General features: G+C 46.5%; 1 protein-coding gene across 1 annotated transcript; it reads right to left on the bottom strand.

Annotated features, from left to right (window-relative positions):
• Window positions 1-699: 699 nt before the first annotated feature.
• UBE2F (ubiquitin conjugating enzyme E2 F (putative)) lies at window positions 700-14,927 on the bottom strand. Its single transcript, XM_061554343.1, has 9 exons — window positions 14,697-14,927; window positions 13,492-13,521; window positions 12,148-12,213; window positions 10,791-10,858; window positions 10,302-10,372; window positions 8,870-8,927; window positions 7,127-7,159; window positions 6,417-6,479; window positions 700-1,874 (listed from the first exon to the last, which is right to left on the bottom strand). Exons 1-9 carry the CDS (start codon window positions 14,866-14,868, stop codon window positions 1,824-1,826), a joined length of 612 nt encoding a protein of 203 aa, XP_061410327.1. The 5' UTR covers window positions 14,869-14,927; the 3' UTR covers window positions 700-1,823.
• Between the last annotated feature and the right edge of the window lie 1,916 nt (window positions 14,928-16,843).

Genomic DNA, 16,843 nt, shown 5'->3' with positions numbered 1-16,843 from the left:
TCTTTTTTCAACAGCTGTATGTCCAGTGTCGACGGGCCAGCAAATCAAATCACCAAATGCAATTAAAATAATTAAGTGTATACGACCGATTTATCAAGCTTGGGCAGAGCAGCAAAAATCGCAGAAAGTCCCAGACCACACCAAGATAACAAGTCCCTCAAGAACACATTGTCCTGCGGAGGGAGCTGGTAGGCACGTTGGTTTGCTCGGTCAATGGCCAGGGTCAACGGCGGCGTGGTGTATTCCGTAAATATGCCCGACTGTGAGGGCGGGCACAAGCCGGCGTGAGTAGGTTAAACGTTGAGTTTTATAAGAGCACCACGGGGTGACCAGCCCCTCCCCACCCAGCCCCACCCCTCCCACCCAGCCCCTCCCCTCTCCACCCAGCCCCACCCCTCCCATTTTTGGATGCACAATGGACGGACACAATAATCCCCTGTGGGCTGGTGTAACCAGGAGGGTTCCTACCAGTAAAATGTCCCGTTAACATTGAACTATCATACACAGATAAGGATCAAAGTTCTTGCCCACTCTCTCCAGACTCTGCTTGCATATCCAAGGTATTTGTTTCATGACCAAGATGCTGGAGATCTTAAGACATCCCAACGCAGGACCCCCTCCTGAGTCTTTAGACTCGGCGAGGCCTTCCTAGACAAATACATGACAGGAGTATTACAAACGGCAAATACTTTTGGGTGTTTTCTTTTTAATGAACAATTTGCTGTGCGTTACAGAAGCAACAAACCAAGTAAACAGTACATCGTGACACACTCAGCGACACATCAGCTCATGACGCATTCTCTTCCTGCAATGCAGCTCAGCACTTTCATCCTCGACGCTTGTTTGTAACGGCGATGCAATAAGTGGTTCTTTTGCAATTGCAGAGGTGCGTGGGGGCACGTTTATGATCATTATCACATTGCATTTTCTGGAAGTCACTTCTGAACGTGCAAAACAAAACGCCTTGTAACGGTAAACAGCAGCAAGCGACATAAAAACACGACGACCTCCGGAGAACGCTCGCCCCTCAAACCTTAAAGCAACATCCGCAAAAAAGAAACCTCAACTCACACGATGTTCAACGAAACGTAAAACCAAGCAAACGTGCGATGTTTGGGGACTTTGGCGGCGAGACACAGTTGCGGAAACCTACAGTTGTGACTAGGGCTGTCACTTGCTGATCTACATTATTCCACGCCATTGAATAATCAACAAGTATTCATAGATTTCATCGCTTACTTTCAAAAGGTGATAACGAATGAATGCTGTCATTGCTCTCGTAATTTTTTTATTCTATTCATACAGCGCCGTTCAACACGGCTTTGCTACGGCAGCAATGAGGTAAGGCGCCTAAGCAGACCGGGCATCGAACCCATCACCCTGTGGTGCCGACCTGGCACTTTCAGCAAGATATTCTCGCCTGTTGCTGCTGCTGCTGCCGCCGCCGCCCTCCGTGCCACTTTGGCAAACCAACATCCATTGACAAATCCGATTATCGGGCAGGCTGATTAATCGTAAACGACGGAGGTGCTTGTCAGTGTTACCGATGCACTTGTGACAGCCCTAGTTGTTTCACGAGCGTGTTCCGTCAGGGTAGATTGAGAACATCAGGAGTCCTGCGTGTGCCTCCGCGCACCGTAGCCAGGCGGCTCGAGTTGGGCTAATGCAGGAGAGGTCGTAGGTTGTGCAGGACGGGGTCACGCGCACCACCAGGACGCAGTTTCGGCGCCAGGCCCGGACGTGTCCCTCCCCACGTTCCCGTTCCGTGCATCCGAGAAGACGGACCGGAGAAAAGCAGCATGCGAAGGCCTCATCAGCTCGAGTCATCTTGCATAGTGTCGGATGTAATCCTGCACCTTGTTCCTGAACTCGTCCTGCATGGGAAGGGAAGAGAAAAAGAAAAATGATGAATGTGCATGCGATTCTGTAATGCTTTCCAACATGCGATTGTTCTCCAAAGTATTGAATTCGTGATAATGCATACCTGTCAACTGCTTATCAATGCTTGCCTTATTACAGCCCAATTCAGATCTTATTGAAGCTTGACTTAAAGCTTTCGTGACTGCAGGAATTCATATTCTTTGGGTCTTTCGGTGAAGTCACGTAGATAGGTTCAAAGAAAATAACAAAAAGTAACAAAAAACTACGACGTTTCGATCACAACACAAGCGTTCGTCATCAGGAAGAGGGGGTTAGCCTCTAAAGGCAAACTGTTTATAAAGGTTTGAAATAGGTGTAGCCCAAATGTCAGCAGCCAATGTTAATGTAAGTGGTGGGCAGCGACCGCGACGGTGGTGGGTTTTCCCACCAATCAAAGGGCTGCCCAGTAAAAATTAGCATAATGTAAGATCGTTGAGAGGCCTCCACGGCAGGTGCGCTGAGGTGGCTATGTTAATGTGAGAGATCAGCATGTTAATGGGAGATCGCAAAGCAAAAACCTCGAGCACGGCGAGCGAGGTGGCTGTGTTAGTGTGGGAAATTTAACCTGTTAATGTAAAATCAGAGAGCCGAAAATAACAACTAACATCGGAAGGTGGTAGGATGGGAACATCACAACTAGTTACGACTTAAACTGGTTGATAACATCCTTCCAATGATTGCTTAGTTTATACCCATTTTTTCGATTGAAGTTGTCTCTGTGTCTATATATATATGGATGGCTTCATGAACGAATCTTTGTTGATAGCCAGTGGGTTTGCAAAGTTGCTTTCGTCTTAGAGAAATCAATTTCGTGAGCCCACCGCATTACAACAATGATCAGCCACGGCTGAGGTATTGGTCCTACCGTGTTTCAGATCTGCCTTATGTTCACGAACACGGTCCGAGACATGTCGCTTAGTTTCCCCAATGTAACTACTGCCGCAGACACAGCTTAGTTTATAGACGCCAGGGTACTGCATGTCAGGATCACATCCTTCACAGATGGGATCAGATCACGAATTTTATGTACTGTATTAAATCGAACCTGGATCTTGTTTGCTCATGATTTTGGAAATATTTTTGGTGACCCCTGCTGTGTATGACAAGGTGATGGTTTTGATTGGGTTCTCAGATGGTTCTTTCCCAAAGGTTGGGGTAATAGCTTTACGGATTGTGTAGTCTGAATATCCATTGATCTTGAGAGCTTGGTGTACGTGTTCCAGTTCACTGGCTAGGTGATGATGGTCGGAAATACATCGAGCTCTATGGTGTAGAGTTTTGATGAGGGAATTCTTCTGGGAAGGATGGTAGGAGTCAGGTTTTTATATATGTCCCATTGAGCCATCTGGTGTCAGATGGTTCAATGGGACACTGTCTACAGGAAAGCCCCCCATACGGATGCATATCTAAAACCTGACTCCCACCACCATCCTGCCCAGATTCAAGAGTGACTTTTAAAAAACACGTGATCTGTAATGGTTATGAGCACCCTGGAAATAAGAATTGCCAATGCCAGATGGTGCATGGGGATAACAATAAAAAAAAATCTAACCAGTTACAGTGCCAGTCAAACCATCATAAACAAGCATGCAGGAGTCTGCAGTCACACACAGTATACACACACACAGTATACACACACACAGAGTATACACACACACAGAGTATACACACACACAGAGTATACACACACACAGAGTATACACACACACAGAGTATACACACACACAGAGTATACACACACACAGTATACACACACACAGTATACACACACACAGTATACACACACACAGTATACATACACACAGTATACACACACACAGTATACACACACACACAGTATACACACACACACAGTATACACACACAGTATACATACACACAGTATACACACACACAGTATACACACAAAGTATACATACACACAGTATATACACACACACACACAGTATACACACACACAGTATACACACACACAGTATACACACACACACACAAAAACACCAACCGATGAAAAAAAGCAGAGCCAGACGAGGTAATCTTTAGGATTCGTATGGCTCACGGTTCTTGCCGAGGCTTACAGAACCACACGGAGGCACATTTAACACACAGAGTCTGTATGAAGAGTGGCATGGACAGTTTATTCAAAGCCAGTTGACCGAATTCGAATCCAGCTCAGGGCTCCGATCTCTCAGCCACCCAACCATTGCGTGTATTTTTTATGAAGCTGCAACCTAAAAAACAAATGGTACTTCGCTGGGCTGTGTGGCCTGGGCTGTCAGACACCAGTTCAAAGCCTCAATGGTGTGAAAAAGCACCTTACAATCACATACGTGGACTGACGTTACTGCATTACCTTTCTCTTAAAACGCGTTGGAGTGACATCGCTAAAGTGCCACAATGATACCCAAGACTCGAGGTAATTTTTATTATCATTAACAGAGCTTTTACTCATTAACAGACCTTAAAAATCATCATGGGACCACCTTTGCCAGTACCAAAATATGATAATAGGTCTTTCCCCTTTTTTCTGGCAACACAACAAGTGTTAAGATGTTAAAACACCAAACTGAAACCTATTACAAGGAATCATGTCTGCATTAACCACAAATAACCACAATGCTTCTATTGCACTGGTCAACAAATAAAAAAAAATTCTGGCCTAGACTTTTGCAGCTGTTTTAGACTAATTTCAGGGTGCTGATTCCAAATCTGATCTCAAATTTGCTCTATCACATCTCATTTTTATGCTATCGGCATACCTCATTTTCATTGATTTTACCCGAAATTAACTCTGTCACTTATGATTGCAAGTTGTTGCGAGTCAGTGACTGCTTTAGTGTTAAAATATGGCGCTGTATTTTTAGGATCGTGTGTTTATAATATAATTTTATGTAGATATCCACATTTATTTCATATTTTTCTTCTGCAGTTTTTATTGAAAATGCAATATTTGATATCTCAAAAACCTGATGTGATAGACAACAACTGATGCCAGATTTGGAATCAGCACCCCAAAAAACCGTTGGAATACCTTATGCCAGAAAAAGTGTGTTGACCAATGTTGTCAAGAGTATGTTTTTTGTTTGCATTCTGACCACAAGCATTGTGGTTAATGCAGACATGATTCCTTGTAAAAGTTTTCAGTTTTGGTGTTTTAATATATTAACACCTGTTTTGTTGCCAGTAAAAATGGGAAAACCCTATTATCATATTTTGGTACTGTTGTAATGGGTCCAACTGAGTTGCAGACGTTATTCTTCAGAGACAACACATTTATTCGCAACACGTATATACAAAAGTGGTAACTGCCCCTTTACCAGACACAGCCTAGGGTGCTGACCACCCAGCTAACTGCACTATACATAGGAGTTACAGCTACCAAGGGTCGGACCCTCACTCGGGTCCCCGGCCACGTGTTGATGCCTCTTCAGACGTAGGACGTGGAGCTTCCCGCTTGTAGAACGAAGCGACCCCGGTCCCTCTCAGGGACCCACCTTTTATCCTCCCGGGTCGGGGCCGGCTCCGCCCTTGGCCCCGCCCACCTTCTCGAGCGTTATAGCTCCCTCTCGACCCCCCTCGAGAGCTCGCCCTGGACACGTGACCACCGCTAGCCCCCCGACCTTTGACCCTCTCTATGGACACTCCGGATGACAACCAGAGTGCCATGGCCCGGGGCAACCCTGTCCTTGGGCTGACACTCTCCCGCTCCCCCTCATGAGAGCTCGCACTACATGCTATGTGTAGTGCCCGTGCTATCCCAGCGCTCACCAAGCCCCGCTAGGGCTGGTACCACACCCACCTACGGGGTGCACGCGATGACGGTGCATCGCACGCCGTGCTGTGCTAGAGCCGGCCTCACTCAGCAACAAACACGGTGCTGTTCGTGACGTAAGTACCTCGCACGCCACGACCTCCTGGACCGGCACCATACAGCGACATTCCGGATGTCACTACACTGGACAAAGGAGGTCGCATGGTGTAGATGCTCACCCCGTGCTCTCATTACTCTGATAGTGCATTGTCTTTGGGCTGTACGCCTTTTGGGGTCCTCTGGTCTAACACCGTTTGAGACGAGGCTCAAAAGAAAGCTATCTCTGGTGTGGACCAATCCGTTTCAAGGACAGTGCATATATTATCAGAGTATGTTTTTTGTTTGCATTCTGACCACAAGCATTGTGGTTAATGCACACATGATTCCTTGTAAAAGGTTTCAGCTTGGTGTTTTGTTGCCAGAAAAAATGGAAAAACCTATTTATTTTATTTTAATTATTTTATTATTTTCCTTCTACGTGACTTTACCGAAAGAACCAAGAAGAAAAAAACCTATTTACTTAAAAATCATGTGAGGCAGCCCGCATCACGCACAACCCCAATGTGTATCTACACAATAAAATCCGCCTGCTGTTTTAAGGCTGCGTCATCTCGTAATCTGCCCGCTCGAGACGAGACGGGTGCCACATGCCAGTGGCGGAGTGATCGCACCGCGGGACACTCACCTTGTCCCGCAGGTGATGCTCAGCAGCCTCGATGTTCAGTGGGTCGTCAAAGTTCAGCAGATCCTAGAGGGATGCGCACACAAACAACGATTGTTCGCCACCTCGCAATTAATCCACGCTGCTCACAGTGGCATTGTAGGGGAAATCATATCCATGATCCAATGAACAAAGGAGTGAAAAAATCATCATGCGTGTGCATGGATTATGTACACTTTCCAAAATGCTCAGAAGCCTTTGGGTAGTTCTGAGGCTAAAATTCAAAAGCAAATATTAAAATACGGACGTACAGAGCGAATCCATAAAGGCTTTTAACCTGTTGGAAAGCATTCAAATGCATATGAGAACTCTTCAATGTGGTCAATTTCATCAAACCTCCGAAGCTAAGCAGGGTCTGAGAGCCTTCTTATCGCTTGAACGGGTGACCATCCAGCATAAAACCACAGCTATTGTAGGCTGCTACGGGGCTACGTTGTCGGCAGAGCGCAGTGCAGTACAATCTCCATTGTTGTGCTGTCCTATGCACAAACATCTCGGCTTCCCGCCTTCACCAACCAATATGACGCAAGAAGACCCCCTCATCCCAGTAGTGAATTGACGAAAGAACTGCGCACATGTGCTGCACATATTTACAAATCTTGGTGGATCCAATCTAGCAGAGACTGGCTGTGGTGTGGTCGCTGGCAGAAGTGCTCAGAGTGATCATGGCTCACCGTAAAGAGGGAGTTGAGACCCCACACCACGTCCTGTAAAAACACAACCGCACAATCACACAACCACACAACCGTTCAATCAGAGTGGTCTCCCTGTTCACACAGCTTAGCTGTGGTGATCGTAAGGCACTTTACTTACTGTGGGGGGGGCTGCAATGGAACACGACACGTTGGTAATATCCAATCACGATCACTTCGCCCGTGTAATGCATTACTGATGAATCTGGTTGCAATTGTTTGAATGTTTACGTTACAGTGTTTTAATTTAAGCAGAGGATGACAATGTACGTTTTAGGGATTGAGCCGTTTTTAAGTTTACGTGACATCGAGGATGTAATCATCTACGAACTGTAGACAGAGTTGAGTTGAAATCGTATTCAGACAGTTTGGAACCCACATGGTAAATAACAGTAGCAATAGGTATGACTATGTAACAAAAATACTGTATTATATAGGAGGCTTGTAACAATCGTACTTATCAAAATCTACTTTTTATTGATGTATGGCATGGGGAGACCTACATCAAGCAGTGGATTGAGAATGGCTATATATCTTACGTGTCACATTGTGTGTGCGTGTAAAACAGATGACGACTTGTGCACACGGCATGCAAGTTAATACATTTTGGTTTTTGGGAACAAATGGGATACTACAAATGAGAAACTTAACAAATCAGACACTAAAATGGATACAAAAATGACTCATTATTTTGAATTGTTATTGTGAATTGACTATTTCAAGAAATGCCTGTCTAAAATTGTATCCATATCTGCTCGCGCTTAGTCAATTAGGACCCCAATGTCTCCTTCCTTCATCGTATGCACAGGAGAGCGAGTGTATTGGAGACTGGGCAAAGTCAAAATGAAATCGTCTTGGAAAACTACAATCTTCATTCAGCTCATTGTGAACAACCCTCAACCACGTCCGCACACACCATAGGAGCGGCTAGTTGACGCACAAATAGAAAATTAGAAACACACTCTCTGCCAGCGTGAGGCTGTGGTCACCCAAAAACAGACCGTGGAACGTGTGACGACTCAACTCCCAATTAACAAAACTACGGAGGAGGCATCAAAATGATCAGCCCCGCTACTCCTGACGCAATTATCTGGCTCAAGCAGCTCAGTGTAAAATTATAATAATTGCTCTAAATCAACATCAGCCATACGAAGAACGTAAAATAAAGGAATGATTCCTCAAGACGACGCAGTACAAAACAGACAATGCCGTCACTTTACAGAGATCGTGATAAATTCATGGCAATGCCAGTGTATTAATATCATCCTTGGGCACTCTGTAAGCCAATAAGTTACGGCCAACATATCCCACATGCACGGCTGGCCATTGTGAATTAACTAATACTAACAGGAGTCGGGGTTAGAGTCGATGTTGGCTACCCATATAACACGCAAAAAGCCGCCAACCACCAACTTTACATACACAATTAACGCCACAATGATTATTACCCAAATGGTGGAATGTATGACTGCCGCTTCTTTAGGCTGATGAAATATTGGTTTTCCATTGTGAATTAAATCTATCACATACACTTGGGGTGTAATGATGCATTGAATCTCAGATTCTTAAGCTCATGATACATGCTTTGTTTATGAATGTGGCTTGTTTATAAAGGCGGATGGCAAGCAGTAATTCGCCATGCCGAAAATGTAAATATATATATATACACGCAGACACACAGAGGAGGCATTTAAGCTTCCGTAAAGAGTAAGGAAGCAGTACAACCTTCAACGTGCGTGTGGGAGCCCATCCAGTACCGTCTATCGAGTGCTCACGAAGTAAACTGGGGGAACAGAAACACGCAGTCCATGGGCGAGTTGGCATTGCAAACGGTCATCCCGTTAAGGGCGAGGAGGTGCAGATTAGGGAGATGAAAGTGAGATCAACAAGACATAGAGAAGGAAGAGCTATAAACAAGAAATAAGGTCGATGAGATGAACGTGAGATGAACAAGAGATGAGAGACTTGAAGACAAGAGTTACAGATTTGTGGTCACATGTGCAAACGTGACATGACGGCATGTGACGTCTGACACTGTCCCAGCACACGGTAGTTTAATTATGTGGGCCGCCGATAAATACAGGGTGTTTCAAAAAGAATGAGCCGATTTGAAATCGCTATATCTCTGCAACCACGAACCGCCCTTGAATGAAACTCTTACCACTTGAAAGGGCGGGGCATAGAGAGGGCAGGAGATAGAGTGGAGGGCGGGGCATAGAGAGGAGGGCGGGGCATAGAGAGGGCAGGGCATAGAGAGGGTGGGGCATAGAGAGGAGGGCGGGGCATAGAGTTTCAAATGATTACCGCTAGATGCCTCTCCCAGCGCACAAACAGCCCCCAGCCTCAGTCATTCGCAGGATGTCACCCCCACAACACACAAGGGGCGTTTTGCGTTCTGCAGTTCAGCAAGACTGAATCCGTAATTGCGGTGCAGCGTGCGTTTCAAAGGAATTTTGGCATTGATCCGCCAATGTCAAAGAGCGTGGTGGCACAAAAGACCGTGTTTTTGTGCCACCATTCGCGACTAATCTGGACGACCTCAAAAACAGAATCACGGCAGCGGTTACTTCAGCGGAAGAAGACACTTTGAGAGGCGTTTGGGACGAATTCAACTATCGTCTCGATGTTGTCCGTACAGCAGGTGGAGGGCACATAGAGCATGTATAAAATGGTTAGTAAAACTTGATAACTCATTAAACCGTTTGTAACTTTTTGTGTAATCGTAACATGTTGCCATCGTAAAAGATACTGCTTTGAAATTGGGTCCATCTTTTGAAACACCCTGTATATGGAAAGAACCCTGCCCCCTAGACCAAGGGTCGGCAACCAAAATAACAAGAAGATCCATTTATTTTTGGATTCGGTGTTAAAAACTCAATATTTCAAGAGCAGCAGTAAACGTGAATAACATCACGAAGCAGTCCTTGAAACGTCGTGATTTATTATTTAATTTCTATTACTATTTCTATTATTTATTATTATTATTATTATTTATTTTTTACCTACGTGACTTTACCGAAAAACCTAAGAGTATGAATCCTTGCAGTCACGAAAGCTTCAAATCTAGAATCAGCCCTTGAAGCGCCGCACGCGCCTCCGGAGCGGCGGGTTGCCGACCCCTGCCCTAGACGAACACTCGACGCGCGCACACACTCACCTTAAGCAGATCTCGCCCGTCTCGGCGATGTTGGGGTGCCATATTCTCGTAAGGCACTTCACTTTGGGGGGCTGCAATGGAACACGACACGTTGGTAATATCCAATCACGATCACTTAGCCCGTGTTAACGATTTACACAGTGCTCACACTTACACGGGGCGGTGGTGCCCGGTGACCTTTGTCTCCTCGGTGCTTACACGCCGCAACGAGGCACATTAATTTCCCAGGGCACCCTTTGCAAATCAGACTATCCTCGTATTCTGAGTTCTTAAACAGTTTGACAAATAAACTTGAAACTGGGTTAAAGACCGAGTCTGGCGAAGAACGTAGACCAGTTAAGATATCATAGCCATGGCCATACATCGAATAAATCGAATTCAGGCCACCTGGTTTGTGGTGCAGTGCACTAACCATCGTGCCAGTGCTCCCCCCCGTACCATACCAGTGCACCACTAACACGTGCATATGCAGGCCAAGAAGCCACTTACCACCATGTTATAGGCATCTGGGACATCGACTTCAAACTCAAATTTCCCTCCGACATAGTAGCCTTCATCTGCAAGAGAACACGCAAGACAAGGATCAAACTTTGGCATTAATAATTCTCTGTTAGCGAGCACTACTTATGTAATGATTGGTTTACTTAAACTAATTCTTATGCTATTTTGTTTTTTCGGTAAAGTCACGTAGGTAAAAAATAAAATAAATGAAATCACGACGTTTCGGAGGCAACACAAGCTTCCGTCGTGATTTTATTTATTTTTATTTTCCTTTTTACCTACGTGACTTTACCGAAAAAACCAAAGAGCATGGACCCTTGCAGTCACGAAAAGTTCAAATCTAGAACTAATTCTTATGCTCACGCACACCAATTGAATCATATGTGGCGTTGACATGTCATCAAGCGGTGACATGGCCCAGCGGGAATGCATTCGCCGCTTGTTGCGGAGAGGTTCACGGTTCAAATGCAGTGGGCGCTCTGATTGTTACTGTGGGTAAAATAACCATTGTAATTCCGCGCGCCGTCTGCTTCATAGTGGATGCTAAAGATCCCCTAACGTAATTCGCAACATAGTGTGGCATAAGATGCCCAGCCACCGTTTTCTCCCCAGTGCTGATGTTCATACATTGCACTAGGTACTCAAATGAGGTTAAGTTGACTCAGAGGAGGTCCATAAAAGGTTCGGATACCACATGCCTCTTATGTATGTTGAACTTATTTCGCAACGGACGTAGCCAACAGTGATAATGTTATTAGTGGCCAAGAATCAAACACATTGTTACTGGTAGGAACCTCCTGGTTACACCAGCTCACAGGGGATTGTTGTGTCTGTCCGTCCATCGTGCATCCAAAAATGGGAGGGGTGGGGCTGGGTGGAGAGGGGAGGGTGGGGAGGGGCTGGGTGGGGAGGGTGGAGAGGGGCTGGGTGGGGTGGGGAGGGGCTGGGTGGGGAGGGTGGGGCTGGGTGGGGGGTGGGAGGGGAGGGGCTGAGTGGGGAGGGGCTAGGTGGGGAGAGGCTGGTCACCCCGTGGTGCCCTTATAAAACTCAACGTTTAACCTACTCACACCGGCTTGTGCCCGCCCTCACAGTCGGCCATATTTGCGGTATACACCACGCCGCCGTTGACCCTGGCCATTGACTGAGCAACCCAACGTTCCTACCAGCTCCCTCCGCAAGAATGTGTTAATACCAGTGCTCTTAATACTGGATCCATGCACTAAGACGCAGACACATCGGCATGTGCTTTCAGCAATCAGGACAAGGCTCAGGATTGTTTTAAGCGCCACTCTCTCCAGCGATTGACATACACCACGTGCTGCACTGGACATCCCGCCGCACTCACCTGGCGTGATGGTGAGCTGTAGGAAATGCAGCTTGTTCGGGTCAGGAAAGTTTGTCCTACATGTGTCTGCGAACACACCTCCGATTAGCATGGTTGGCTACGTATGGTGCGAAAGAAGTTCCACATACATACATACAACACAAATGTAGTTAGATACGGGTTGGATGAATGCAAGGTTAAGTCAAAAGTGTCTAAACGTAGCACGTAGGATTTCTCGACCGATGTTATGATTCATAATTATTTTTTTGGGTTGTCAGATCGTGTAAGCAAAATGTGTGTTGTAGACTCTCCTCCCCTTACACTGCAGATTCATAATGTTGTCACGTGGTATTGATCTCCAACACACTGGTAAAGTGCTGAAGAAGTAATACACTGGCACGTTCGTTCGCGTGATAACTGTAATAACTGGCTGTGTTGGGTGAAGGAGGGTTTCCGACACACATAGTATGTACGTGATCCAACCCACCTAATTACGAATTAGTTGCAAAAGGCTGGTTTTCAAATGACTGAATGGGAAGAAAGCAAAGAATAACATTCAAAAACAGCCCATTAAATGTTTCCTCCGTCTCCACGAGAGGTCCTCAGATTTCAGTGCGAGCCTTCAAGGTTGAGTGCTCCTATTTAACCATCTACATAAACACTGTCAGCTCAAAGTCATCGCACTCCAAATGACAACACAATTTTTTACGTCTGTATCACCCACAAGTCCTATCCAAACAGAAATGCACCTGGATTTTCAATAATATACAACACAACCTGTTGACCACTATTGAAACAATTAACTTTCTAATCGATTATATATAAACAAATACGTTTCCCCTTAATATGCAGCCGTGTTCAATGAGTAGATGCCAGGCATCTCAGAATCAAAATATGTATTTCTCCTGGAGGAATCTGATGAGCTATAAAAATCTTTTTCAGGGGCGCCGTGGTAGCGAGATGTTAACTACCTCGCCTGGTATACATGAGGTTGTGGATTCGATCCCGACCCTGATGCTTGTATATTTGGAGTTTGCATGTTCTCCCCGTGGTCCTGTTTATTCTTCTCCGGGTCCTCCGGTTTTCCTCTCAACATTTCAAAACAACCCTTTAGAGTATTTGGCTGCCAGACATTTCCACATGATAAGCCACTCCTCGTTGAGCTATCATTTGTGGCCAGGTCGCTTCTGAAAAAGAGCTCGATAGTGATTCGTCGAAAATGGGACCGTCGTAAACCGGAGACTGCTTGTACATGCACATTGTGCTAATGTTGAGTCTATAAATGTAACCACTTAATTATTCATATATTCAGTAATTATTTATCGAGTCAAAAGTTTCAGATCTACAGCAATCCCTTGTACTTACTTGGGAGGTTTGAAGCCAGATCTGCAACTTCTGAAATTACAAAGAAAAGCACACATTTTAGGGTGTGATAACACGTAATACCTTTGTGTGTAACATGTAGACTATCATGTTTTTGTAAAGTTTGTTGTTGTAACGTTCTTACCCGCCCCTACTGGACTTTAAAGTTCATCGGACTCCTCCAGGATAAACAAACATTTTGATTCTGATAAAACATTCTGAAATCCAACCCTTAAAAATACATTGGGTTCGTATTTTTTTCAAGAATTGTGTTGGCTGTGAATGTATAAGCACAGACTGAAACTACTCTAGCAGCATCAAGAACAAACACTGCCCTATGTTTGTATAATAAGTGTAAATACACCGACTGTTCTAACACAGGCTTGTCAGCAACAATCCTGATAACCTGGCCTCTGTGCATGGGAAGGTCTCCCTAGCTGGGGCCTGTTTGGTCTTCTCCTTGGGACTCTTTCTTGAGACCTATTCTCCTTCATAAAAAACTTTTGTGGTTAGATCGCGTCAATAATAGAAATGTGTCGTTAACACACCACCACCCGACACAGCCAATTAGTCAGGGTTGTCACGTGGAAAAAAAATGCCAATTAGCTACGAATTTAGCACATCGGTGTGATGGAGAGTAAATCCACAACATTTACAATTTGAGTACGATGTTTCGCTGGCGATTACAACCAACTTCATCGGGCGATTTGCCAGAATTGTGTAGGATCTGGTCTCTTTGCGAGATATTGACTCTGCCTGGAACCTGATCTGTTTCTTCATGGGATCTGGTCTCCCTCTCCCACTGGGATCTGGTCTCTCTCCCTGAGATCGTGTCACTCTCCTTCCCTCCCTGGGATCTCAACGATCTCAGCCGGACCTGATTCCTCTCCTTGGGCCCTGAGATCTCCCTGGCCACAGGTCCTGATTCCTCTCCTTGGGATCTGACATGAGACCTGGTTCCTCTCCTCGCCTGGGACTCGGTCTCCCTGGTCTCCCTGATCTCGATATCCCTGAGACCCAGTCCCCCACCCACCACCACCAACCACCGTCACAACCACCCACCCATGACCACTAATCACCCATCACCATCACCACCACCACCACCTTGCCAACGACCACCAATCCACCATCGTCACCCATCATCACCACCCACCAACAACCACCACCCACCACCACCACCCACCGACGACGACTACCAACCCACCCACCCTTGAGCAGCAGCTTGTCCCGCACCGACACCCGCCTGCCGCCGCCGCCGCCGCCTCCCTCTCCCACCGAGGCCGGGTTCCCCCCCACGCCGCCACCGCCGCTGCTGCTGCGGGTCCCGGCGCCGCCACCGCCACTGCTGTCCCGCTTCTTCTTCTGCGCCAGCGTCAACATCGTCGCCAACTCCTCCTCCTGCTGCTCCTGCTACTGCTGCTCCACTCCAGCCGGAGATTTCTGCCTCCCGGGTCAAGGGGCACTGGGTGGAGACTCGCGGCGAGGGGAGGAGCTTGGCTCTCGAGAGGGGGCGGGGCTTCCTGCTGAGGAGGCGGGGCTTCCTGCGGAGGGGCGGGGCTTCCTGTGGAGGGGCGGGGCTTACTGCTGAGGGGCGGGGCTTCCTGCTGAGAGGCGGGGCTTCCTGTTGAGGGGGCGGGGCTTCCTGCTGAGGGGGCGGGGCTTCCAGCTGAGGGGGGCTTCCTGTTGAGGGGGCGGGCTTTCCTGCTGAGGGGCGGGGCTTCCTGCGGAGAGGCGGGGCTTCCTGCTGAGGGGCGGGGCTTCCTGCTGAGGGGGGGCTTCTTGGTGAGGGGGCGGGGCTTCTTGTCGAGGGGGGGGGGCTTCCTGCTGAGGGGGCGGGGCTTCCTGCTGAGGGGCGGGGCTTTATACAGGGGGGCGGGGCTTCGTGTTGAGGGGGTGGGGCCTCTCAGGGGCGGGGGGATGGGGTGGTGTGGGATAGGGGCAAGGGACTGCGGCGAATTGCGGCAGGTGGCAGCAGAAATCCGAAGAGCTATGAAGCTCTTTGTCACAGACGTCTTGGTAGGGGCGGGTCAGAACGTCACAACAACAGGCGAAGTGTAGGAAAGGTAAACGAATCACTTAAACATATACACATACAACTTAACAATGTTTTCATCTAATAATACGGAAGTATTTTATTTGGGTTCATTAGGGGCCATCCATAAATGACGTCACGCGATTTTGGACAATTTTTTACCCCCCCCCCCCATTCGTCACACGGCGTCACAAAAAGTCAGACCCCCCCCCTCAAATATGACGTCACAAGGCTCTGCACCCACCCCCCACAAAATAAAACATGCTTCAAATCATATTCGTGATTCTTTCGGTAAAGTCACGTAGAAGGGAAATTATAAAATAATGAAAAGATAAAACAATAAAAAATACAAAACAATACAGATATAAAATAATACAAATATAAAACAATAAAAATATAAAATTATTGTTATCGTTTTATATTTTTATTATTTTATTATTTCCCTTCTTCTATATTAAACAATAAAACTATTAAAATATTTATATATTTTTATACTTTTATTATTATATATTTTTATTGTTTTATATTTTTATTATTTTATTGTTTCCCTTCTACGTGACTTTACCGAAACAACCAAGAATATGAATCCCTGCAGTCACGAAAGCTTTACATCAAACGACGACTCAATTGTTGACCCTTCCCCGCGCCTCCGATTGGCGACGTACGGTGCGAAAGAAGTTCAACACACAGCGTGGCAGGGCGTCGACAGCACGAGGGGTAGGCGGTGGGGCCCAGACTGTGGGAGCAGCAGCAGAAGGCAATGAGAGACCTCGCTCCCACTGGGGGGGCTTCCACTGAAAGTCTTCGTAGCAAGCAACAACCACAGCAACAACCACAGACACAACAACAACCACAGCAACAACCACAGACACAACAACAACCACAGCAACAACAACAGCAACAACAGCCACAGCAACAACAACAGCCACAACAACAACAACCAAAACAACAACAGCCACAACAACAACAGCCACAATAACAACAACCACAACAGCAACAACCACAGCAACAACCACAGCAACAACAACAACCACAACAACAGCCACAACAACAACAACAACCACAGCCACAGAAACAGTCACAGCAATAGCAACAACAACAGCCACAACAGCAACAACAGCCACAATAACAGCCACAACAACTGCCACAGCAACAACAACAACAGCCACAACAACAACAGCCACAACAACAATAGCCACAACAACAGCAACAACAACAGCCACAACAACAGCCACAGCAACAACAACAACAGCCACAACAACAACAAAAGCCACAACAACAACAAAAGCCATATCAACAACAACAGCCACAACAACAACAGCA

The sequence above is a fragment of the Lethenteron reissneri genome, chromosome 19, assembly GCF_015708825.2.
Source record: "Lethenteron reissneri isolate LAM-NWPU_2019-01 chromosome 19, ASM1570882v1, whole genome shotgun sequence".
Classification (NCBI taxonomy): Eukaryota; Metazoa; Chordata; class Hyperoartia; order Petromyzontiformes; family Petromyzontidae; genus Lethenteron; species Lethenteron reissneri.
The sequence above is the reverse complement of the archived record's forward strand: the minus strand, read 5'-3'. Positions and strand labels throughout refer to the sequence as shown.

What these genes read in the sequence shown, in the direction of transcription:
- UBE2F (XM_061554343.1), bottom strand. Translation starts at nt 14,868, where the DNA reads ATGTTGACGCTGGCGCAGAAGAAGAAGCGGGACAGCAGTGGCGGTGGC. An exon ending in TCTGGCTTCAAACCTCCCAA is followed by an intron (nt 12,214 to 13,491) that starts GTAAGTACAAGG and finishes GTGTGTTCGCAG; the next exon opens with ACACATGTAGGACAAACTTT. An exon ending in ACAGCTCACCATCACGCCAG is followed by an intron (nt 10,859 to 12,147) that starts GTGAGTGCGGCG and finishes GTTCTCTTGCAG; the next exon opens with ATGAAGGCTACTATGTCGGA.